Source organism: Macaca nemestrina, chromosome 9 (genome assembly GCF_043159975.1).
Source record: "Macaca nemestrina isolate mMacNem1 chromosome 9, mMacNem.hap1, whole genome shotgun sequence".
Classification (NCBI taxonomy): Eukaryota; Metazoa; Chordata; class Mammalia; order Primates; family Cercopithecidae; genus Macaca; species Macaca nemestrina.
The window spans coordinates 143203606-143229630 of record NC_092133.1 but is presented as its reverse complement, the minus strand read 5'-3'; the positions used below and the strand labels follow the sequence as shown (position 1 = coordinate 143229630).

Sequence of the window (26025 nt, the reverse complement as noted above, 5' to 3'; positions counted from 1 at the left end):
ATGGTGAAATCCTGTCTCTACTAAAAATACACAAAAAAATTTAGCTGGGCATGGTGGTGGGTGCCTGTAATCCCAGCTACTTGGGAGGCTGAGGCAGGAGAAGCACTTGAATCTGGGGGGGCTGAGGTTGCAGTGAGCCGGGATCATGCCACTGTACTCCAGCCTGGGTGACAGAGTGAGACTCCATCTCAAAAATAATAATAATAATAATAATAATAATGTAAATATGTAATTGACCTTTGCCTTATTTAACTGGTTTTCAACAACATGCACTCCCTCTTGCTCAATTTCTTGGCTTATCCAACATCAATTCCAGGAAAGAACAATAGGCTTTGATTGTTCTTTCCGGGTAAGGAGGCTGGGATGCCTTAGCCTTACTTCATCCACCTTGAGGTGGGGACAGTTCTTCCCTCAAGCATATTTTTATTTAGAAATTGTTCCATTTGTATCATGGCTCCTATTTCCACAGACCTGTATCCTATCACTCTGTTACCTTTTAATCCTGTGCAGGGTCTGCCTAGAGGGATGAAGGATTTCTCAATAGCTCCATTTCTTTTTTGCCCCTTTTCTGAAATATAGTGCTTTGCACTGTTTCATTATCTATTTATCTATTTATTTATTTATTTATTTTGAGACAGAGTCTCACTCTGTAACCCAGGTTGGAGTGCAGTGACGCAATCTTGGCTCACTGCAACCTCCGCCTCCTGGGTCCCGGTTCAAGCAATTCTCCTGCCTCAGCCTCTGCAAGTAGCTGGGATTACAGGCATGTGCCACCATGCCCAGCTAATTTTTGTAATTTTAGTAAAGACGGGGTTTCATCATCTTGGCCAGGCTGGTCTTCAACTCCTAACCTCATGATCCGCCCACCTCGGCCTCCCACAGTGCTGGGATTACAGATGTGAGCCACTGTGCCCTTCAACGGCACATTTTTAATTCACTTACAGTATGTATCATCCCAGATTTTGAAAAGAAAAAATAAAGGCGGCAAATGGAAGAGAAAAAAAGATTGTGACTGAAATTACTGAATAAATTCTTAGAATAACTGAAAATCGATAAATAAGTGCAAGACCTTGGAAACCAATGTGTTTGGAAGAGCTAAAAAAACTGTATAATTTCTTGCCTATCATATTCCAAACATTATCTACCAACTAAAGCTCTGGGCCAAATAGTTTTGCAAGTAGGTTCTGTTAAAATATAAAAAAAATGTTTGCCATATCTGTCAGCTCTCTTAGGGAATATGAGGACTGCATGATGGATGCATGACTCAGTTGACTTTGGCACAGATAATACAGAACAAAAATAACACAAAAGCAGTGATGGGTAATATTATATAAAAAGATTAATGTGTTTTGTTCTTTTGTCTTTCCATAAGTTCACCTTTATACATGTAATTTTTAGTTATGTAGAAAACCAAAAGGCTATGCCTGAAATGTTTTCCCTAGAAATCAGTTCTAAGACTCAGGCATAAATGGTCTGTTTGAAACTTGTTTCTTTTGCAGTCAGAAAAGAAAGAATGGGAAAATGATATTCTTTTAAAGATCTAAAAAATAATAAATAAGTCTATGAACTAGGCTTTGAGGAAGAAACTAATATACAATACTGTACCTATTATAATCCAACAGCTCTAATAATAATAATGATGATAATGAGACAGCCAGACACACTTATGCTTCCTTTGTGCCAGTTTCTATTTTAAGAGTTCAATGTATACTAATTCATTTGGTCCTCACAACAACCTTTTGAGATAAGCACTACTTTATTCTCACAGTATCAATAAGGAAAGAAGCACAGAGAGGTAAATTACCTGTGCAAGGTCATGTGGCTGCAGATGCAGTTGAGCCCCCAGAATCTGTGCAATTTAACATGTTGGAATTGTCACTACCAAATTAAGCACTGAAAGTTTTAGAGGCAAATGTTATCCAAATTTCAAGGAAGGAATTATGCTTTGTAAAATGTTCTAGGGAATAAAAAACAGGGAAACCCTTCGCTAGGTTGATCTGGGCAGCAGATTCTGATACATAACACACAGAAAACATTGTAAAGGAAAGGAAGAAAGACATTTTGATTAGGCTATATGTGGAGAATTTTCTTAAGAGAGGTTGTGACAACTTTAAGAATGATAGTTGATGACCTATAAATGCTACAGGTAGGAGGTTAAGAATAAACTCTGGGAATAGATGATTACATTCAATTAAGGCAAATTAGAAGCAACAGAAAAGGCTCTAGATATCAGTGAAATATAGAGAAAGACATGGAGGCCAAGACTGGGAAAAGCAAGTAAAAAGAAATGGAAGTGGAAAGAATTAAAAAGGAGTAGGCCAAGTACTATAGGTATGAAAGAGAGGGTAAAACAAATCCAGCATGTGCTAAGGGGTATCCTTGAAAAAGAGAGCCATAATAATAAAGAAAAATGTCCCAGACATAGAAGATGACTTAAATCCACAGATGGAAAGGGCTTGCCATGTTCCAGAAATACCGACACATTGATGTTGACACTGGGGTAACCTTCTCAGATCTCTGAGAAAACTGCTGCATGCAGAAGAGAACACCCACTCCCAACACCATCACTCCATCTTCTAGGCATTGTACAACCCTAATCCTCTGCTTTCCACCTAGAATGATGGATGATCCATGTACTTATCAAAAGTAACTTCTTGGGCCAGGTGTGGTGGCTCATGCCTGTAATCCCAGCACTCTGGGAGGCTGAGGCAGGTGGATCACCTGAGATCAAGAGTTTGAGATGAGCCTGGCTGACACACTGAAACCCCATCTTTACTAAAAATAGAAAAAATCAGCCAGGCGTGGGGGTGCATGCCTGTAATACCAGCTACTTGGGAGGCTGAGGCAGGAGAATTGCTTGAACCTAGGAGGCAGAGCTTGCAGTGAGCCAAGATCACGCCATTGCACTCCAGACTGGGTGACAGAGTGAGACTCTGTCTTAAAAACAAAACAAAACTCACTTCTTGTGAGGAAGATTCACCCATAGTCACCTCAAAGACATCGTCCAACAATTTCCCTTTTTCTTCTCTATCAAATTTTCTCTCTCTCTGATGGAATTTTCCTACCAGCCTGCATGTGGCTATGATTTCATTTTATTTAAGTAACAGCTAGTTTTTTTGGCCCTCATTTGCCCAGCAAGCTACTCCACTGCTGCTCCGCTGTCTTTTGCAGGAACACTCTTAGAAAACACCCTTCATGCTCACTATATCCAATTCCTTTCTCCAATATTTCTCATTCCTTTTCTCACATTTAAAACTATCAAGTAACTTAACCTAAATTATTAAGTACAATTGTTGTTGAGCTGTTCAAATTTTCAGCTCCTATCAACAAAATGCCAAAGAACAAGCTTCTAAGATAACCACCTCCTGATATTTGATAGCATAGGTTAAAATTTCTGTAAATATCTTGAGAGATTATATTCAAATCCACATGTTAGAAAATGGTGATCAATAAAATTTTGGCAGTGAGGAAAATAAAAATAACTTTCCACAATAGGGACATTTTTATCTATGTAAGTCAAGAAAGAATTAACACTTAAGCTATGATCACAAAAAATGAGGCTCTTGATCTTATTGGGAAAATTTGGAAGAGACAATTAATTTTGGGAGGGCGTCTGTACATTGGTATAGTTTCTTGTAATAACTAAAAGAAGGTGTTCTTTTTTCCTCTATTTCTTCGAAGTGCTTATGAAGGACTGATAATATTTCTTGTTTATTTTTTTATTTTTATTTTTTGAGACGGAGTCTTGCTCTGTCGCCCAGGCTGGAGTGCACTGGCCGGATCTCAGCTCACTGCAAGCTCCGCCTCCCGGGTTTACGCCATTCTCCTGCCTCAGCCTCCCGAGTAGCTGGGACTACAGGCGCCCGCCACCTCGCCCGGCTAAGTTTTTTTTTTTTTGTATTTTTTTAGTAGAGACGGGGTTTCACCGTGTCAGCCAGGATGGTCTCGATCTCCTGACCTCATGATCCGCCCGTCTCGGCCTCCCAAAGTGCTGGGATTACAGGCTTGAGCCACCGCGCCCGGCCTATTTTTTATTTTTTGAGACAGAGTTTCGCTCTTGTTGTCCAGGCTGGAGTGCAATGGCGCAATCTTGGCTCACTGCAACCTCTGCCTCCTGGGTTGAAGTGATTCTCCTGCCTCAGCCTCCTGAGTAGCTGGGATTACAGGTGTGTGCCACCACACCCGGCTAATTTTGTATTTTTAGTAGAGAAGGGGTTTCATCATGTTGGTCAGGCTGGTCTCGAACTTCTGACCTCAGGTGATCCACCCGCCTCAGCCTCCCAAAGTGTTGGGATTACAGGCATGAGCCACCGTGCCTGGCCAATATTTCTTCTTTAAATGTTTGGTAGAACTCATTAGTGAGGCCATTGGGCCTTGCCTTTTCTTCATGGGAGGATTTTGATTACTATGCTTTAGCTGGGTAATGCAAAGATGTACCTGCACTATTTCTGATTTTAGTCATTTATGCCTTCTCTCTGTTCTTGATCATTCAATTTTATTTTTAAAAAATTTTTACTTATTTTTTTTTTTCCCAACTTTGTTGCTCTTTTTCTTTTCTTTCTTTTTTTTTTTTTTTTTGAGACGGAGTCTCACTCTGTCACCCAGGCTGGAGTGCAGTGGCCGGATCTCAGCTCACTGCAAGCTCCACCTCCCGGGTTTACGCCATTCTCCTGCCTCAGCCTCCCGAGTAGCTGGGACTACAGGCGCCCGTCACCTCGCCCGGCTAGTTTTTTGTTATTTTTTAGTAGAGACGGGGTTTCACCGTGTTAGCCAGGATGGTCTCGATCTCCTGACCTCATGATCCGCCCGTCTCGGCCTCCCAAAGTGCTGGGATTACAGGCTTGAGCCACCGCGCCCGGCCTTTTTTTTTTTTTTTTTTTTTTTTTTTGAGACAGTCTCATTCTGTTGCCCAGGGTGAAGTGCAGTGGTACAGTCTTGGCTCACTGCAACCTCTGCCTTCCGGGTTCAAGCAATTCTTGTGCCTCAGCCCCCTCCCCCTGCCTGTCCCCAATTCCTCCTGCCGAGTAGCTGGGATTACAGGCACACACCACCATGTCTGGCTAATTTTTGTAGAGATGGAGTTTCACCATGTCGCCCAGGCTGGTCTCAAACTCCTAGCCTCAAGTGATCTGCCAGTCTTGCCCTCCCAAAGTGCTGGGATCACTAGAAGCTTTTCAATTTTTTTATTCCAAAGCTATCTAATGTAGTTTTTGCCTCCTGAAATCACTTATATATAAACATATTGCCTGCAAAGTGGGTCACCGTGTCACGCCTTGGGTTTCTTAGGACACAAATCAACTGGCACGTGCCTGGCCAGCAGGTCATGTCTCTCAAATCAATCTGCAAACCATGGTCACAGAGCCAATCACAGTCTTATAGCTTTCATTGTAGCTTCTCTGTGGAATATTTTCAAGGACATACGTGTACTTTAGGATGTTCACATGTCATGATTAAGTTGTAAATTTCAAAAATTCTAAGAATGCCTATTGTTGGCCAGAAGTATAAAAATTTCAGAGATTTTAAATAAAAGCATCTTTCAATCTTACTTAAATAGGTCTATGAAGTCTCCTTCTCTTCCTCTGGAAAGTAACTTACGGGCGGTGAAGAACATCGTCCATAATGAAATTGAGAAGGGCTGTTCTCCCTGGGAACAGAAAGGTCACTCTTTGCTCAACAAACAGCCGAAAGCCAGGAACACAGGCCTCCCCAGGCCTCTTGGCCGCCTGTCAAGCCTCCTCAATACAAAATTCACATGGAACACGTTCTATTCTATCTTCTTTTCCTTCTTTCCTCCCTTTAGCAAATAATTACTGAGTGCCAACTATGTTCTGGACACTGTTCTAGAACTTCTGTGATAAGAAACAGAGACGCCAGCAGTGATTCTCTGCTGGGGCCGACGGCTCTCAGGGGCATCCTTCAAAACTGGGCCCGTTTGATTCTTTAAAAAAAATAATTTCCAGTTCCTCTAAAAATTATGTCATGACTTTTATTTCCTTGATGTTAAGCTTTGTGTCTTAGGTTTGTGGCTGCTGACAACATTCTCTGGGCCCTGAAGTCACTGCCACTGGCTCGTGTGCTGGCCACTTGGTCGCGCTGGCCTGTCTCCCACCAGGTGGACGCCCAGCGAGCTCTGAATGCTACGTATGACAAAGATATGGGGGATGTTTGGAGTCTGTGATGTGCTATTGTCCTCCAGATAATGGTTTTCTGCAAGAAACTAGAGAAGTAACTATCTCAGATTTCCCTAATAAGAACAGGTTTTGAGCCAATTCTAGGCTGGCCCTAAATTCCTCTTCCTAGCATGTGAAGCCTGGGACGCTCTCTGTGGGCCTTGCCCTCGGCAGCTCTCAGCCCTGGTCTCTGCTCCCCCATTCCTGTCCAGCTATTGCAAGCACCTCTCCGTTTCTCAGCCTCTCTGCTCCTTTACTGGAACTGGGCAGTGCCCCTTGGAAAAAGCAGCACAGGTTTTCTTCTCCTAGATTTTGCCCTACACTTTTCAGAGCTATCTGGTGCACAGATTGTTTCATTCAATCCTAACATATTCACCCATGTAATTAACACCCTATCAACACAGCAAATACTTTCAAAATCTCACAAGGCTCCCTGTGCCCCCGGAAGTAGCCTCTATTCTTGCCTACATCTTAATTGGTTTCGCCTGTTTTTGACCTTTATTTCACTGGAATCACATGTGCCTTTTGTATCCAGTTTCTTCCACTCAAGACTGGGTCTGTGGATTTACTCACACTGCTGTGTGTAGCAGGACTGCTCCCGCGGCATGACACCATCCGATTGTGCGAACACCAAGGCTGATGGAATCACAGCAGATGTTCTGCAGGGGCGTCCCTGGGCTAGAGACTGGACATGTAGTAAGGAGCTCCGTGACTGAGCGCAAGCCTGGAACCCACAGCGTATCATCTACTTACAGGACAGTGCATAAAAACCTAGGAAACACCTAGTTTCTCAAAGTGACAACGAATGTGTCAGCAACTTCCCAGCTCAGGAATATGCTGCATTAGTTCTCTGCTAAGTTAGTAAAATGGAAACAGAAGAAGGCAGAACCATCCACATTGATCTCCCGCCATGTCCGACCCCTTTGACTTTAGCAGATAGAGGCCAACAGCTCCACAGTAGCAGACGTGCTGCTCAGCAGTTACTTTCTATTCTGTCAACACTTGGTGATGTTGGTCCTTTAAATTTGGGTTTTAATTTGCACTTACCCAGCGATTAATGAGGTTAAGCTCCTTTTCATGTTTAACACCCAAATTTTAATAGACTTTATTCTTTAGACCAGTTCAGGTTCACAGCAAAATTGGGTGGAAGGTAGAGAGTTTCCATAGATCCCCAGCCCCTCCACACACACAGGCTCCCCCACTATCAGCATCCCCATCAGAGTGGTCCATTTGTTACAGCCGATAGACGTCCATCAACACATCGTTATCACCCAAGTCCAGTTTACTTGAAGCTTGCTCCTTGTGTTGGACAAATGCATAATGACCTATATCCACCATTTTAGTACCATTCAGAAGAGTTTCACTGCCCTGAAAACCCTGTGCCCTGCCCACTCATTCTTCCCTCCCCTCTCACCCCTGGCTTTTTACTGTTTCCAGTTTTCCCTTTACTGGAATGTTGGAGAATTGGACTCTTTCAGGATGTAGCCTTTTCACGCTTCTTTCAGCAACATGCACCTAACTTTCCTCCTTGTCTTTTTGTGGCTTGGTAGCTCATTTCTTTTTAGTGCCAAATAACATTCTACTGTCTAGATGTATCAGTTGACTTATGCATTCACCTACAAGAATTTAAAATAGAGAAGAGAATGCAGTGTTGGAGATTTACATTTGGGAGTCTAAACCATGTATGTAGTAAATAAGTATAAAGTATGTGTGAAAATTGTAAAGTAGAAAGCTGTCAGGATATTTGAATACACACAAATATACACTTCAGTTCACGCTGTAAAATGTTAGAAAATGTGTAAGTACATACTTAGGGCTGAAAAAGCACCTAGAGAGGAAGGGTGAAGAAGAGGTGTACCTGAAATAATAAAAAGAAAATCCCATCTGTCAAGAGGGGATCTAGAGTATCTCATCCCATGAGGAACTCCCAACCTTAGTGAGAGTCCAGCAGACAGATCCAAGTGAGAGGATGAAACCACTGCACGAGCACCCCCTAGGGAGCAGGTGGAGGGCAGTTCCCACAGGGACCCACTGCGGGTATGACCTGGACTTGTGCCCTAGGGGGCAGGTGGAGGGCAGTTCCCACAGGGACCCACTGCGGGTATGTCCTGACCTGGACTTGTCCCCTAGGGAGCAGGTGGAGGGCAGTTCCCACAGGGACCCACTATGGGTATGACCTGGACTTGTCCCCTAGGGAGCAAGCGGAGGGCAGTTCCCACAGGGACCCACTATGGGTATGACCTGGACTTGTCCCCTAGGGAGCAGGTGGAGGGCAGTTCCCACAGGGACCCACTGCGGGTATGACCTGGACTTGTCCCCTAGGGGGCAGGTGGAGGGCAGTTCCCACAGGGACCCACTATGGGTATGACCTGGACTTGTCCCCTAGGGAGCAGGTGGAGGGCAGTTCCCACAGGGACCCACTATGGGTATGACCTGGACTTGTCCCCTAGGGAGCAGGCGGAGGGCAGTTCCCACAGGGACCCACTGCGGGTATGACCTGGACTTGTCCCCAGGTGCCAGGGCCAAGTGAGAAGAAAATGTGCCTTCCTTCCTATTACACCATTTTCTGTTTTGGTCTTGTTCTCTTGATAATATAGGTAGGGAAGCAGAATCAGCAATTATATAGAAAGCCACCTCTACTTTGTCCTTAAAGGTGTTGGCAATGGTTTGACCAGAATCAAACAAGTATATATTTTGAAGACTAAGAATTTAAAACAGTTTAATAAAAAAAAAATTATAGATATCACTTAGCTTTCAAGTTCAAAACCAACACATCTGCCTTTGGGGTCAGAAGTGGTTACATCTAGGAGACGGATACTCCTCTTTATAAAAGATGGAGGAGTTCTAAATCACCAGGTCAAAAGACATTCCTACTTAGATTTTCTGGATGGCATCCTAGTAATATAACAACAGTAATATCTAACCCTTGCTAAGTACTTACAAGGTGCTGGGTAACAGTCTAAGGCTCCAATATCCAATTCAGTAGCCATGGCAACTCATAGTTCTTACGTAACTAATTATATGTGGCTTTCAGCCTAAAACTTGCTAGAAAATAAAACTAAAAAAATCAGAAACAATATTATAAATGCAACAGAAACTATATAGGCAATATCCTATTAGTGTATCAAAATTTTAACAAACTAGACACAGTATTAAAAAGCAATTTTTTTTTACTTTTCAATAAAACACTTGCTAAACAGTCTTGTCTGAAATTATAAATTGCCCAAAGTTAACCATAAATGAATCATTCTATCGAATTTAACATTTAACTTTGTAAGAAATAAATTTTTATTTTTCTTCATTATCATACAGCATTTAATAATAATAAAGCTGTCTTGAGATTTCAAATTTGAGATATCTATGGCAAGTTTATAAAAGTACATTGATCAAGGTACAATTTTTAACATTAATATACACATTCCATAATCTCAATCTATTTAACATGAACACTGGCCTTTGTCGTTGTTATTTTTTTCTCCCTATAATATTTCCTGACTCTATAGGACAGCGGTTGACGCTGTCCCCCAGGAGCATCTGGCAACATCTGGTATAACTGTGGGTGTCACGGGAGAGGGATGCAAACAGCATCCAGTGTGTAGTCCAGGGATGCTGCTCATCACCCTATAATGCACAGCATGGAACCCTCCCTACCACAAGGATTTCATCCAGCCCAAATGTCAACAGTGTCAAATTTAAGCAACTCTTATCAAGTGGGACACAATTCCTATTTGATGAACACCTCTGTGCCCACTGTAATTCTGAAAACACAGACTTTGCTAACTGGTAAATACTATTTAAAGGAAGATTTAACCTAATCAATATCACTTATCAAAAGCAATGGTTGACTTTAAGTATCAACATGTTTCCAGAATGAATAAACCACACAATCAACTCAGAATGATACAAATTAGGGTCCATATCATTTAATTTCCCTTGAACCTGCTCTGCTAGTTTAATCTGCTAATATGAAAGTTAATTAGGACTGTTTTGAAGGAGTGAGACAGTAGTTTCCTTTGCACATTTTTCTGAACTATGATAAAAATTTAATGATATATAAAGCACCTGGCAAATAGCAAGTGCTCTGCGAGTGCTCCAGAAATGTTTATCACAGCTTACTAAACACACAGGGTTTCACTTATTTGTTCAAATTTCCCGTAAGTATGTTATCTGCAAAGGTTAAATTAAGTTTTAGTTGCTCTCTCTCATTTTACAATAATCTCTTACAAATGTTGCTTAGAAACAGAACACATATCCAGGGCATGTGATACAAAATTATAAGTTAGTTTTTTCCACACAAGTTTTAAAGTATCAGTGTATATAACACATTCATGATAGTATTAAATGATAGAACTAAATTTAATGATCAATTAATGATAGAACTAAATTTAATGATCAATTAATGATAGAACTAAATTTAATGATCAATTAATGATAGAACTAAATTTAAACTGAAAAAGTCATTCTAAGTTTGTTAAGTAGAGACATTTTTCAGTAATCACTTACCTGCATATTCACATTCTGTGTATTTTCTCATGATCAACAAACTGATTCAAATGATTTAAGTTATCCCACCATTTAAAGAGAAAAGTCTCTGCAATAATTTGAAACCATGGCGTTATCTTAATTTCACCACTGGCTGCTTTTTTCAGAAGTTCTTTTAGTTCTTCCTTGGACACATAACAAAAGCTTTTAATCTCATTGGGATCTGGATTCAGAGTGACATTCTTCCTCACAAACAAAATGTAATCAATTTCATGTTCACCCCAGATACCGTCCGACTGAGCTTTGTAGTGAATTCGTGTCAAATAATTAATTTCTTCTGGAGGAACCTAAGACATTAAAAAAAAAAAAGTAATTAAAACATTGGCCACGGCCGGGCGCGGTGCCTCACACCTGTAATCCCAGCACTTCAGGAGGCCGAGGCAGGTGGATCACGAGGTCAGGAGATCGAGACTATACTGGCTAACAAGGTGAACCCCATTTCTACTAAACATACAAAAATTAGCCGGGTGTGGTGGCGGGCACCTGTAGTCCCAGCTACTCGGGAGGCTGAGGCAGAAGAATGGTGTGAACCCGGGAGGTGGAGCTTGCAGTGAGCCGAGATTCTGCCACTGTACTCCAGCCTGGTGACAGAGCCAGACTCCATCTCAAAAACAAACAAACAAACAAACAAACAAAAAAACCATTGGCCACAGTAACAAAAAAAAATCTAAAATTAGCTCACTGTATTACAGCAATATCTTGAACAGGAGTATAGTTTTAGGATTAGAACTTTTAAAGCATTAATCTCCTATCAACAATATATGGAAATCTTAATATTACATATGGAAAAATGATTATATTATTAGTTTCAAGTGCTTGCATTTTTTCCTGTAGGACCAAAAAGATAAGTTTTTTTTTTTTTTTAATGTTAAAAAAAAGGGGCAGTCACTCAAACTAGAAATGTGACATTCTTCTTCTTTCTTTCTTTTCTTTTTCTTGAGACGGAGTCTTGCTGTCGCCCAACCTGGAATTACAGCGGCATGCATCAGCTCACTGCAACCTCCGCCTCCCAGGTTCAAGCGATTCTCCTGCTTCAGCCTCTTGAGTAGTTGGGATTCCAGGCACGTCCCACCATGCCCGGCTAATTTTTATATTTTTAGTAGAGACAGGGTTTCACCATGTTGATCAGGCTGGTCTCGAACTCCTGACCTCGTGATCCACCTGCCTCAGCCTCCCAAGGTGCTGGGATTACAGGCGTAAGCCACCATGCCTGGCCCGACATTCTTCTTTCTCATATTTTAAGATTGCTTTTTGGAAAATATAGACAAGAAAAACTTTATTTATCCAGGTCTTATTTAAGGGGGACAATTCTAAGAAAAAAAATTATTTCAATTAAACGAACTAGATTTATGGTTCATATTCCTAAGAATTTCCGTAAGAAAACCTTCACCTTTTTTTGTAGGGGGGGAGTTTCAGGTGAAAACTGGAAAACCTGCTAGTTAAATTCTACAAGAGCTGTAACACTTGAAGATATTCATCTTAGATTTGATCAATTATAGAAATATTCAACCTTATATAGTGCTTAACTGATCAATCCATCCCAGTATCGAGCTAAGTTTTGACGAGTGATACTAAGAAATTAAAGTTTAAATAATCTTTATTCATGATGGTTTGTGGGGCTAACTCATAACTCAGGAGGTTACCAAGCAGAGAACTATGTTTGAATTTAAAACTTTTATTAAAAGCCTTTTTAAAGTATGTTTGGGTTTCAGCTTGTATGGTTGTGTAGTAGAGCCGGTTACCTCTTCCAAGGGAATTCCTAGCTCAGCTTTCAGCCGCCTCTGTGCTGCTCGCCTCACTCCAAGGGCGTCACTTTCCTCAAGCTCGCCTGGATTACTTAATGGATGACTACAACAAGTATTAGTAAAACAACCTGGAAAATGTTAATACAGAGACAGATCAACTTTTCTTCAAAGTAGGTCTGAAAGATCAAGAAAAAGTTTTATAAGTAACTGAAAAATGAAACATTTTTTAAGGATTTTAAAATGAGTTATAAAGGCCTATCAGTAATTATTCTAAGGATTTTAAAATGAGATATAATGGGCTATCAGTAATTATGTTGTGAAACAGACTACATTTGTAGGTAAGTTCCTTATAATGCTTCTTCAACCAAAAAAGATCAAAGTGTAGATAATACAGATTAAAGATAAATATAAAAATCATACATATTGCCCAATCACTTACTAGTTCTTATTTTTTCTTGCTGTTGTATTAGGTTGCACGCATTGTGTAAACCTAATTTATGTAGAATATAAAACTATGCCATTCACAGGATTTCCTTTGTGACCGTGGCTCCAAGAATTCAGAATGATAAAAAGTCAAGTTAATGTACAAACAAAATATTGTACATTAAATGTACTAACCTGGAAAGGTAATCTTAGCATCTGATCTTTGCTGTAGCAGAAGCTTATTTTCAGTGTTGAATAAAAAGACACTAAAAGCTCGATGCAATAATCCTGAAAGCAAAAGAAATAACAATTACTTTAGCCTTAAGTACCAGTTATTTGCTGAATTCTCTCCTTGCAGTTCAGAATAACATTAGTAACTTCCTGCTGCTTTTGCTTTTTCCCATGGTTTATCCACATGCATAGTCTCTGCATGACTATGGTGAGAAAGAGCTCTGCACTGGGCAGGGAAGTTGACCGTCGAGTGAAGGAAATGGTGATGCTGGTGGCCCCTTTCCTGCAGTCAAGTTCCCTATCAAGGACATTCAGTTCTCGGAAAGTGGTGAAGGCACACTCTTCCCTGCATGGTGCCCGCCTCTCTCCATTCTCTAGAAATATTAGAGGCTAGGCTGCTGCTGTATGTCAGGGTTAGTCCCTCTTTTATGAATCCAGAATAACTCTGAAGAAGCCGAGTAAAAAGCGTGAAGAGAAATGGCTGTAACAGAAAGACAGCAAAGCAGATGCTAATGACTACACTACCTAACGAGCTGGAACCAAAGAGAAAATACGGTATTATTAAAGCCTGCACTTCCTTGAACAGAGTGCTCTTCTCAGCAAATGGGAAATGCCTACACAAATAGTGTTATAAGAAAGACTATTTCAAAGCAGCACCTTTCTCAATGTTCTCATTCAGGTGACAATTCTTCTTGGTCTCAGCCCCAATTTTATTGTCATTTTCGTCAATAAGGATACACATCTCTGCCAGGAGTTGAACCTGTTGCTTGTCGAGGTGGTCAGTGTTTATTTCAGGCATCATTACAAAATGTCTGATCTGTCCTAGAACACTAATATTAAAGGAAAAGAGAAAGAAAGGCCATCATATATTTTTCTGAATGTCATATAAACACAGGTTAATAATGATGTTGCTTCCCCATCTGCAGTTGTACCACTCTGCATCCCCACAGGGACCCCAAGAATGCTGCCAGCTGGCTGCTCAGCGCTATCTCGGTCATCATTTCTCCTGCAGGTTTCACAGTTGGCCTTTTACCACAGTCATGCTCCTAAAAACCAAGCTCAACGTTCCACTCTAAATTCTTGACCTCTGAGCTATTCTGCAGCACCTGATACTCTTTTTTCCAGTGTGCTTTTCTTCCCTGGTTTTTGGCCCCAACCTAACTTTTCGTCCTGCTTTTCCACACGAGCTTCTGTAATCTCTAGAATGTGCTCCCACTGCTGTCCTGAACTGTTTTTCCCACTGCCTGTCTCTGCATAGTTGCTCAAGAATGCCACAGGCCAATCTTGGCTGAAATCCATTTTTTCAAGGCACAATTTATGTGTCAGACATTCAATAACCTTTCTACCAATTTCACAGTAAGACTTAATCCAGTTTTTCTCAACCTAAGCTCCTGATCAGAAAAATGATTTGTATGAGTTTTGTCAATTTCCCCCAGGACAGTACTTAGCTGATATCATTCTAGATAAACAGGAGAAGACTTAATTCGTTATACTCAATAGATGCTTTAAGGCAGTGCTTGGCAAGTTTTCTCTGTGAAGGGCCAGATAGTATGAACTCTGCCTCTGTAACACTAAAATAGTCACAGGCAACAGGTGACCTGGGCAATATGTGAACTGAGTATGGGTACAGGCCAATATTTATGGACACTGAATTACAACTTAATTTTCATGTGTCACAAAATATTGATTCTTCTCCATCCATTTAAATATGAGAAAAACACTCAGCTCACAGGACGTAACATCAGGCAGCAGGCCAGATTTGGCCTGTAGGCCACAGTTGGCCCATCCCTACCTTAGTGAAACAAGCATTAATTTTCTGAACCCCCATTAATCCCTCCCATGTGATTAAAATGTAAAGCACTTACTAGGGTACTTTCAGTATTCTGACTCACACTTTTACATATCTATATCCAGCAGCATCTATGCTCTCTAACCTTTGTATCCTTCAGGGCATCTTTACATAGCCCGACCTTGAAGATTTTTATTCCCTTTTTTCTTCTCCTTTATTTCTGAATGAATTATACACACACACACACACACACACACACACACACATATAGAGAGAGAGAGAGAGAAAGAGAGAGAGACAAAATCTCACACTGTTGCCAGGGCTGGTGTGCAGTGGGGCGATCTCGGCTCACTGCAGCCTCCACCTCTCGGGTTCAAGCGATTCTCCTGCCTCAGCCTCCCGAGTGACTGGGATTACAGGCCCGCACCACCACACCCAGCTAATTTTTGTATTTTTAGTAGAGACGGGGTTTCACTATGTTGGCCAGGCTGGTCTCGAACTCCTGACCTCGTGATCTGCCCACCTTGACCTCCCAAAGTGCTGGGATTACAGGCACGAGCCACCGCGCCCGGCCTCTACACAATATATTTTGAAGATCCCTTGTGCTCTACTTTCTATGTGACTTTATTTCAAATATATAGATTTCACTGAAATACTTTTTTGTCTTTTAGAGGGAGTCTCGTTTTGTTGCCCAGGCTGGAGTGCAATGGTGCAATCTCAGCTCACCACAACCCCCACCTCCTGGGTTCAAGTGATTCTCCTGCCTCGACCTCCCAAGTAGCTGGGACTACAGGCGTGCACCACCATGCCAGGCTAATTTTTGTATTTTTAGTAGAGATGAGGTTTCGCCATGCTGGCCATGCTGATCTCGAACTCCTAACCTCAGGAGATCTGCCTGCTTTGGCCTCCCAAAGTGTTGGGATTACAGGCATGAGCCACCATGCCCAGCCTACTGAAATACTTTCAACAGAGTTCAAGCATACTGCAGAATGTACACAAAGTGTTTAAACAGCTACTTAATACAAAGTTCTAGACCCACATAGGGTCTGGGATGTGTATGTGTGTGCGTGTGTGTGTGTGTGTCAGGAGTCAGTGATGATGGAGATACTGATAGCTAATACAAAAAATCTGAAGTAAGGTTAATGATGAAAACAAATCAAGAGGGAAAATAATGTGAAAAGGAAGTTGACTTCAGAGTTAGCCTCAATTTCTCAATTTTAGAAAGATTTCCAACTTCTATAGGCTAGTTTTATATACAGTCATCCTTTGGTATATATGGGGGTTGGTTCCAGGACCTCCCACAGCTTCCAAAATTTAAGGATACTGAAGTTTCAGATATAAAATGGTATAATGTTTGCAGATCACCTGTGTATATCCTACTGTATACAGACATGTGTCACATGATGGTGTTTCCGTATACTACAGACTGCATATACTACAGTGGTTCCACAAAATTATAACAGAATTGACATATTCCTATTGCTAATGATGTTGTAGCCATTGCAACATCCGAGCACAACACATCACCTTTTTTATATTTAGACACACAAATACTTGCTATTGTGTTATGACTGCCCGCATTATTCAGCACAGTAACACACAGTCCAGGTTTAGGCCTGAAGCGACAGGAAAAATAGCCTAGGAGCCACTGGCTACACCACACAGCCCAGCAGCTCCACTGCCTGTCTACACCACACAGCCCAGCTGCTCCACTGTCTAGGTCTGCGTCAGCACACTCTGCTTCCACAAAGATGAAACTACCTAACAATGAACTTCTCCAAAGTATCCCTGTTAAGTGATGCGGGCCGAACGTTAAATTATCATCTGTAGATGATCTTATAATATCTAAAACATGTAAATCCTACATAAATAGTGGTACTATATTGTTTACAGAATGTCTGTATATGTTCAGTACAGATGAAAATTTCTTCCAAATATTTTATGATGTGCAGTTGGTTAAATCCATGGATATGAACCCCAAGGACACAGTAGGCCAACTGGATCTCGGCTCACAGCAGCCTTCCCCTCCGCCTCCCAAAGTGCTGGGATTAAAGGCGTGCACCACCGCCCAGCTGTAACGACAATTGCTCTTTCAGGATTTTCAGAATTCATATTTTAAAACTAAGCTTCATAATAACAAGATAAAATGAATACATCTATTTATGCGTTTAAAGATAATACCACGTAGCAGACGCGGGAGCACATCACCCAACTCAAGAAAAAGGCCTAGTTAAATCTATGCGGTGCTCCCCATCTCTTCTCCTGCTCCATTCCCAGGAGAAGCGCCTTGAATGTGTTGCTGTCACCCCCTTGCACGGACGCAGGTGTATGCACCCGCGTCACACGCGTGGACTCGGCACGGGGAGGCCGGCGTCGTCACGCTCGTGTTTCTGAATTCTCTAAGAGGAGACTCGCAACTCAGTCTCCCGCGACTCGGTTTCCAATTCCACGAGTTCCTAAACCTCAGGTTACTGTGCGCAGACGACGATCTTTTCCACTGACAAAGAATGGTAACGTCTTCTTCGCCCCAACCCACGCCTCTGCCTTCCACAGGGCGCGGGCGCCCACCACAGCCCGGGACAGCCCGGCCTCGCTCCAGTTCGGGAGACCAATGCCGCCGTCCCCAGATGTCCGGGCCACCGCGCCGAGACCTCACGGGTGGCCCAGACCTCGGGCCTCCTCCCCGCCCCGTCCCGCAGCTCCCCGGTGCCACCCTGCCCCTGTCTCCCGAACTCCTGCCCCTACGCCCGTCCACAGTACCTGATCGGCCTCCGGCCACAGACACCGGCCGGTTCCGGAGCGCGCCCACTTTGAGCGCTGTCCGCAGCGCGCACCGCCCACCGGGCCGCGCAGCCAATCGCCCGCGCCAGCGCCAGTCCGCACCACATTGCTCGGCCAATTGGCGCCCGTACACGCCTGACGTCACAATCTCGCCAAGCGTCGCGCGGTGGCGCCACCTCCGTGGCCTGTGGCGCCACCTCCCTGCCTGTGGCAAGCGCAGACGCGCGAAGCACCGGGAACCTGAGTTGTGAGCTCGGGTTCCGGCCGCTCCCGAGGGGGTCAACACGCCTCACCCCCAGCTCCGCAGAGGCAGCGTCCCGCGACTGGGCGGTGCCCGAGACCACACCAGCCGCCAGCCAATCACCTTTCGATTCTGGCGTGCGAGCCCGAGGCGCTGCGAAGGGTGCCAAACGTCAGACGTCTCGAGGCTCGCGTTCCGTGGAACCTCCCCTCCCGGTCGGAAGGCGCCCGCGCGGCTGGGCCAATGGAAACGGAGGAAAGGCGGGACGTTACTGCTGACTGGCTGGTTGGGAATCCCCCCCTCCCGAGTTCCGCCGCTGGGACTACGGCGTTTGGCTGCAGGGCGAGGTCTTGCACGTCTGGAACGGTGGACGTCTGCGACCGGGACGAAGGCGGAGCGGAGCCGCGAGAGGGGTGGGGCGTTCCACGCTATGTTGGGAGTGTTCGCTTTCCGGGTACACGACAGGACGTGCCAAATGGTTTCATTTTTTGAGACAGTTTTGCTTTCGTTGCCCAGGCTGGAGTGCAATGATGTAGTCTCCGCTCACAGCAACCTCCGCCGCCCGGGTTCAGGCGATTGTCCTGTCTAAGGCTCCCAAGTAGCTGGAACTACAGGCATGCGCCACCAAGCCCGGCTAATTTTGTATTTTTAGAGAGGGGTTTCCCCATGTTGGTCAGGCTGGTCTGGAACTCCTGACCTCAAGAAGTGATCCACTCGGCTCAGCCTCCAAAGTGCTGGGATTACAGGTGTGAGCTACCGCGCCTAACCCTCTAAACCTTTAAATAATCGTGAAATGTACCCGCAGCTACAGCGAATTCAGCTGTTTCCTCTACCTTTTGTGTGGAATTTAAAATACTGAACTTGACATGAACCTGGTGCGCACCAGTTCTCAAACTTCTTGGTCTCAGGACTCTTGCACACTCTTAAAATGTACTGAGGACCCTCAAAAGCTTTTGCTCACTGTTGTTTGCTACTGCTATTTACTAATGTAGAAATTAAACATATTAAAATATTCACTTAAAAAACACATGACACTAAGTTACATTTTTATTCAAAATCTTTTCCAGACAAAAAAATAGACTGATTTTGTTTTACACGTTTGCAGATCTCCTTCATGTCTGGCTTCACACAGATAAGAAAATCTGGCCGCCTGCATGCGCAGCAAGTCCTCACTGCTGTCAGTGCGTTCTTGGGAATTACTTTAAGTGAAACAACATATAGCAAAACCAATTTTACCAGAGGCTAAAAAATAAGGATTAAGTTCCTAAAGCATACTTTTGGCCACGGAAAAAAAAAAAATCACTAAGCTTCTAAAGGCCATTCTAATGTTAAACATTGAAATAAACGTGAGCTATATATACATTTAAGAAAGATTAATAAAAAACAAGATAATTACTACTTAATTATTCCAGTTCTGGGTCATGTGTAGCTGAAGCCTATTTCAGTAGCTCAGGGCACAAAGAGGGAACCAGCCCTGGACAGGACGCCATTCCATCACAGAGCCACTCACACACCCACACTCAGACTGGGGCAGTGAAGACACACACCAGTTCACCTCACGTGCACACCTCTGGGATGTGGAAAGAACTGCGGTACTCAGAGGAAACCTATGCAGGTGTGGGGAGAACACGTAAACACCACAAACACAGTGCCACTGGCCGGGAGTCTTTTTCTCATCCATGTTACAAAGAAATGAATGAGCACCTGCTGTATGCAGTTTGAAAATTGAGAAGTATTTTTTAATAGCCTTTTCAAATTATCTTGGTTATTCTTTTTCGATACTACTACACCAAAACACGAGTGGTGGATTTTCCAATTACTATTTGGAATGTGAAACCACTTCGATGGACATTTTATACTCTTGTTACATTAAAACTCATTATTTTTGACTGTAACTCCAATGTCTATTTTCCTATGCATGAGGTTGAAATGTCATGCATTGGTCATTTGGAAAATATTGATTTACTGAATTAAATAAATCTTCGAAATGCTAAAACATTTCATTATTCAATATCAAACAATCATATTGTTAATATCACTAGTAATCTCATCAGAAAAGCTTTTAAGTATTGGGAAGCTGGCTTAAGTATTGTAGCACTGGCGTCAACATAAAGTCACCAAGTTCTTGATGGTTTTAAGTTTTTTTAATTTGAATTTTTGCATGAAAATTCAAACATTATTGGCAACAAGTACTAAGAATTATGTTCCTTGAAGTGGCACGAACATATTTATTTTCACGAAAATGTCTGCCAAATATCTAGGTTTGAGTACCTCACTTTATCTGTCAGTTCTTTCCAGTAAAGTGGTATTTCATGAAAAAAGCAGCTAGTTAGTTCAGCTTACAAAACAAACGTTCCCACAAGTTGTTTTGGAGACAACAGTCATAATTCAGTATATAGCAGAAGTGCTTTATGTGTGTTTTCCATTTTGTTATAGAGAATATTAGATGTGTATTGAATGGTCGAGATGATTAAAGTTAGTATTTTTTACTGCTAACCATCAGCTGAGCCTTCAGTGAGTCATAATCTTTTTGCTGGTGGAGGGTTTTGCCTCAATGTTGATGGCTGTTGATCAAGGTGGTGCTTGAAAGTTGGGGTGGCTGTCGCAGTTTCTTAAAATAATAATGAAATTTGTCACATTGACTGACTCTTCTTTCCATGGAAGGTTTTTTTTTTTTTTTTTTTTTTGAGACGGAGTCTCGCTCTGTCGCCCAGGCTGGAGTGCAGTGGCCGGATCTCAGCTCACTGCAAGCTCCGCCTCCCAAGTTCCCGCCATTCTCCTGCCTCAGCCTCCCAAGTAGCTGGGACTACAGGCGCCCGCCACTTCGCCCGGCTAGTTTTTTGTGTTTTTTAGTAGAGACGGGGTTTCACCGTGTTAGCCAGGATGGTCTCGATCTCCTGACCTCGTGATCCACCCGTCTCGGCCTCCCAAAGTGCTGGGATTACAGGCTTGAGCCACCGCGCCCGGCCCATGGAAGGTTTTTTTTAACCCACAGGAAAACTTTTTTTTTTTTTTTTGAGACAGAGTCTTGCTCTTTCGCCCAGGCTGGAGTGCAGTGGCGCGATCTTGGCTCACTGTAACCTCTGCCTTCTGGGTTCAAGCAATTCTCCTACCTCAGCCTCCTGAGTAGCTGGCACTATGGGTGTGCGCCACCATGTCCGGCTAATTTTTGCATTAGTAGAGCTGGGGTTTCACCATGTTGGCCAGGCTGGTCTTGAACTCCTGACCTCGTGATCCGCCCATCTTGGCCTCTCAAAGTGCTAGGATTACAGACGTGAGCCACTGCACCCGGCCAGGAAAACTTTGAAAATTGGAGTCAATCCTCTCAAACCCTGCTGCTACTTCATAAACTAAGTCTCTGGAGTATTCTAAATCCTTTGTTGTCATTTCAACAGTGTTCACATCTTCACCTGGATTAGGTTCCATCTCAAGAGACCACTTTCTTTGTTCATCCACAAGAAGCAACTGCTTATCCATTCAAGTTTTATTATGCTATTGCAGTGATTCAGTTACATCTTCAGGCAGCCATAGACTTACAAAATGTATTTCTTAAATAATGAGACTTGAAAGTCAAAATGACTCCTTGATCCACGGGCTGCAGAAGGGATGCTGTGTTAGCAGGCATGAAATCAACATTCATCTCCTTGTATATCTCCATCAGAGCTCTTGGGTGAACAGGAGCACTGTAAATCAGCAGTAATATTTTGCAAGAAAATCTTTTTTTTTTTTTTCCTGAGCAGTAGGTCTCAACAGTGGCCTGAAAATATTTAGTAAACCACACTGTAAGTAGATGTGCTGTCATCCAGGCTTTGCTGTTCTATCTACACAGCAGAGGCAGAGTAGAATTAACATAACGCTTAAGGACCCTAGGATTTTCAGAATGATACATGAGCACTGGCTTCAACATAAAGTCATCAGCTGCACTAGCCCCCTAGCAAAGGTCAGCCTGTCCTTTGGAGCTCTGAAGCCAGGCTTTGACGACTGCTCTCTAGCTATGACAGTCCTAGGTGGCATCTTTTCCCAAAATAAGGTTGTTTCAACTCCAGTGAAAACCTGTGGATTAGCAAAGCCGCCATCATCAGCGATCTTAGGCAGATCTCCTGGATGACTTGCTGCTTTATCTTGCACTTGCACTTTTTGTTTTTGAGATGGAATCTCACTCTGTTACCCAGGCTGGATGGAGTGCAGTGGCGCAATCTTGGCTTACAGCAACCTCCACCTCCTAGGTTCAAGTGATTCTCCAGCTACTCAAGAGCCACTGTGCCCGGCCCACTCTTACATTTGTAGCTGGGACTACAGGCGTGTGCCACCACACCCAGCTAATTTTTGTATTTTTAGGGGAGGCAGGGTTTTACCATGTTGGCCTGGCTGGTCTCAACTGATCTACTTGCATTGGCCTCCCAAAGTGCTGGAATTACAGGCATGGTTGGCCTATCTTGCACTTTTGTATTATAGAGACAGCTTCTTCCCTTCAACCTCATGAACCAACCCCTGATAGCTTCAGATTTTTCTTTTGTAGCTTCCTTACCTCTCTCAGGCTTCAGAGAACTGAAGAGAGTTAGGGCCTTACTCTGTATTAGCCTTTGTTTAACGGAATATTGTGGCTGGTTTAATCTATACAGACCACTCAAAGTTTCTCCACATAAAGCTGTTTTATTTTCTTATCATTTGTGTATTCACTGGAGGAGCACTTCAAATTTCCTTCAAGAACTTTTCCTTTGCGTTCACAACTTGGCTGTTTCAACATGTCTTCCTCAGTATGCTTAATCATTAATCATTTCTAGCTTTTGATTTAAAGTAAGAGATGTGCAACTCATTCTTTTATGAAACACTTAGTAGCCATTTTAGGGCTATTAATTGCCAGATTTTTTTTTTTTTTTTTTTTTTTTTTGAGTCAGGGTCTTGCTTTGCTGCCCATGCTGAAGTGCAGTGGCGTGATCATGGCTCACTGCAGCCTTGAACTCCTGGGCTCAAGCAATCCTCCTGCTTCAGTCTCCCAAGTAGCTGGGACTACAGGCATGAGCCACCACCATGCCTGGCCCCTAATTTCAGTATTGCCGTGTGTCAAGGATAGGGAGTTCTGAGCAGAAGGAGACAGATAGGGAGGCAGCTGGTCAGTAGAATGGTCAGAACACATACAACATTTATTGACTCAGTGTGTTGTCTTATATAGGGGTGGTTCATGGTGCCCCCCAAACAATTACGACAGTAATATCAAAGATCACTAATCACAGATCACCATAACTGATATAATAATGGAAACATTTGAAACATTCCAAGAATTACTATGACACAGAGACATGAAGTGAGCACATACTGTTAGAAAAATGGTGCCGATAGACATGCTCCATGTAGGGCTGCCACAAATCTCCACTTTGTAAGAAACATGATACCTGTGAAGTGCAATAAAGTGATACACACGAAAACAGCTGTGCCTGTTACATGAGATATATATGTGTGTGTGTGTATATATATATATAACTTAAGAATGATTATAAAGCAACATGTCAAACAGGTTATAACACTATAGTGAACTAACTATCCAAGTGTTTCAGGCACAGTTAAAATAATCAGTAATGAGGACAATGACAGGATACCTAGTAAATCTTAATTCCCTATCAAACTATGCTCATAAATGAGTCTTAGTAAATTCAGCATTGTTGCCCTGTGTCAGGGACAAATTACATGTATTTTGCATAGATGGACATGGGACAAGATAGAAATTGGTTTTCTGAGACAAGATTCCCTGCAGCTTCTGCATGAGTATGTAATTGGATACCAGGATTGCAATTGTAACTTTTTATAATTTCGGCTAGTTTTGTGTCTTTAAAAAAAATTATACTGGATAGTTATTTCAGGATACAGGGTGTTATGGGTTAAATTGTATCCCCCCCTTCAAATTCATGTGTTAAAGACCTCACTTCCAGTATTATACAATGTGACCTTATTTGGAAACAGGGTTGTTGTGGATAGGATTGGTTAACATGAGGTCATATTGGAGGAGGGCCTACCCTACTCCAATATGACTGATGTCCTCATAAAAAGAATGCTAAGTGTGCAGACAGACACGGACATGGAAAACGTCATGTGAAGACTGGTAGGGATATGCTGCCACAAGTCAAGGAATGCCCAGACGCTGAGAGCATTAACAGGCTCCCACCACAGCTTTCAGAAGGAACCAATCCTGCCAATACCTTGATTTTGGATTTCAAGTCAGACCTCTGACAATAAATTTGTTTAAGCTGCCTAGTTTGCAGTATTTTGTTACTGCAGCCCTAGCACATTAACAGTGAAAAGAACATGGGCTCTGATGTCAGCCTTTAGTCTTTGCCCAGATGCACTGTTATTTTTCACTTTTGACAAGTAATTTCAACATTCCCATGCTTAAAATTCAATTCAGAGTAACTTCTACTTTATTGGATTCTTTTGGGGATTAAATTAGTTACAAAAGATGTAAGGCGACTGACCCTCAAAAAATGATTTCTTTCCCTTGTTCTGTGACAAGTCATGCACTCAGTTATTTTCAGTGACTTTTGTGGAATCCTAAATATATCAAATTAAAAAATTACATTAACGATATTCTTGGTGTTACCTGACTGTGGTGCAGTGCTGCAAAATAAAATCACCTATTAGAATGTGGGTTAGATGGGACACCGCGATTTATAAAGCTTTCTATTTGTTGCTATGCCCAGCAGAATGTCTTTGCATACCAGGCACTAAATAAAATCATGTTACTTAAATGTCACAACCTCTAAAAGTTTAAAAAATGACTTCTCTAAAGTCAAATATTTTTTCCCTGGCGTTCCTCTTACAGAATTGTTTTTAGTGATAAAGTTTTATTAATATACTTAATGCAGAAATAACTTCACTTTTTTTTTTTTTTCGGTAATCTGGATCCCCTAAATAGAATGCTAAATTTGTTTCTCGTGCAACAAACAAGTTACCGCTTCTGACTCTTCTTCCTGAGCTTCATTTTTGTTTTTGTTTTTTTTTTTTTTTGAGACGGAGTCTCGCTCTGGAGTGCAGAGGCGCGATCTCGGCTCACCGCAACCTCCGCCTCCCGGGTTCAAGCGATTCTCCTGCCTCAGCCTTCTGAGTAGCTGGGACTACAGGCGCGCACCATCATGCTTGTCTAATTTTTGTATTTTTACAGAGATAGTGTTTCACCACACTGGCCCGGCTGGTCTCGAACTCCTGATCTCGTGATACGAACGCCTTGGCCTCCTAAAGTGTTGGGATTACAGGCGTGAGCCACCGCGCCCGGCCTTGAGCTTCATTTTTAAAGGAAGGAGCAGGAATGTTAACCTACATAGAAAAAAAATGCTTTCACGCTCTTGATTTACTCTAGGCGCGGCTAGAGCTTTCTGCAGAGCGTTGAGACGGCTGTTTACGTAAAGACCATCATGCGGCGTTTCCAACCTAGATTCTAAGAAAAAAGCGGCCCAAGTCCCACCTTTCGCAGGGAACAGCTGATTCTGTTTTTCCTTCCCAGCCAATGGTGATCAAAAGCTTCAGGACGCGGGTGAGTCACTGCGGAGGAGCCGAACACTGACCGCGCCGTCCCCGCCAGGCTACCGGGCGGCCGGCAGCACAGCCCCGAGCGCAGACCGCCCCGGGTCTCAGGCCTCAGGCGGACCCCACCGCAGGCTCGCTGCCCTCCCGCCTCGGTTGCCAGGCTGCGGGGCAGATGGACTCGGAGCGCCCCGCCGGTGAGTAGCTACGACCTCCGAGGCCACCTCTCGCGACCCGCTCGGCGGCAGGAGTAGGTGACCAGGATGGGGGCGTTGGCCCAGCAGCCGAAAAGGGTCTCCAGCGCGCTCGGACCCCTCGGGGCTGCGGGGCGGAAGCTGGGGCGTGACTTCCGGCGCCGCCGGGTGTGGGGCGGAGGTGTGGGGCGGCTTCCGGCGGCCCCAGAGGCGCGGGACTTCCGGCGCCGCCGGAAGTGCATTAGTGCTAGGTTGGGGTTGTGGGGTCGGGGCAGTGCGGGGACAGCCGGTGTCCTGCGCGTCTTCGGGTCAGTACTGGGGGCCGCGTCGTAGGAACTCACTGGCTGTGCGCGACCCGGGCTGGCTCCGGGGGTGGCGGGCGCGGCTGCTGTGACAG

General features: G+C 43.3%; 2 protein-coding genes, 1 non-coding gene and 1 pseudogene across 17 annotated transcripts in view; 1 reads left to right on the top strand and 3 right to left on the bottom strand.

Annotated features, from left to right (window-relative positions):
- The window catches only part of LOC105490809 (isopentenyl-diphosphate delta-isomerase 2-like), an 11557-nt pseudogene extending 4749 nt beyond the window's left edge, over window positions 1-6808 (bottom strand).
- LOC105490810 (isopentenyl-diphosphate delta isomerase 1) overlaps window positions 1-25510 on the bottom strand; it is a 27913-nt gene extending 2403 nt beyond the window's left edge. Inside the window, exons 1-7 of one of the 8 annotated variants that reach the window (XR_011608401.1) lie at window positions 17661-18891; window positions 13769-13941; window positions 13076-13168; window positions 12455-12585; window positions 10674-10999; window positions 9112-9228; window positions 7335-7469 (exon numbers count right to left, since the gene is read on the bottom strand). Coding sequence is in view for 4 of the 8 variants with exons in the window: in XM_071070551.1 (XP_070926652.1) it covers window positions 10682-10999; window positions 12455-12585; window positions 13076-13168; window positions 13769-13941; window positions 17661-17788 (843 nt within the window). In the remaining 4 variants the exon portion in view is untranslated. Of the gene's footprint in view, window positions 1-7334; window positions 7470-8872; window positions 9229-10673; window positions 11000-12454; window positions 12634-13075; window positions 13169-13768; window positions 13942-17081; window positions 17420-17660; window positions 18910-25375 lie in introns of those variants that run through there. The other 7 variants (XR_011608403.1, XR_011608402.1, XR_011608404.1 and 4 more) reach the window with 7 other exon arrangements.
- LOC112428214 (U7 small nuclear RNA) lies at window positions 12116-12178 on the bottom strand. The gene has a single exon (XR_003020163.1). It is a non-coding gene; the product is annotated as a U7 small nuclear RNA (small nuclear RNA).
- The window catches only part of LOC105490806 (WD repeat domain 37), a 121683-nt gene continuing 121151 nt past the window's right edge, over window positions 25494-26025 (top strand). For 6 of the 8 annotated variants that reach the window (XR_011608400.1, XM_011756711.3, XM_071070549.1 and 3 more), the window contains exon 1: window positions 25872-26025. The gene's annotated coding sequence lies outside the window, so the exon portion shown is untranslated. The other 2 variants (XM_011756705.3, XM_011756707.2) reach the window with 2 other exon arrangements.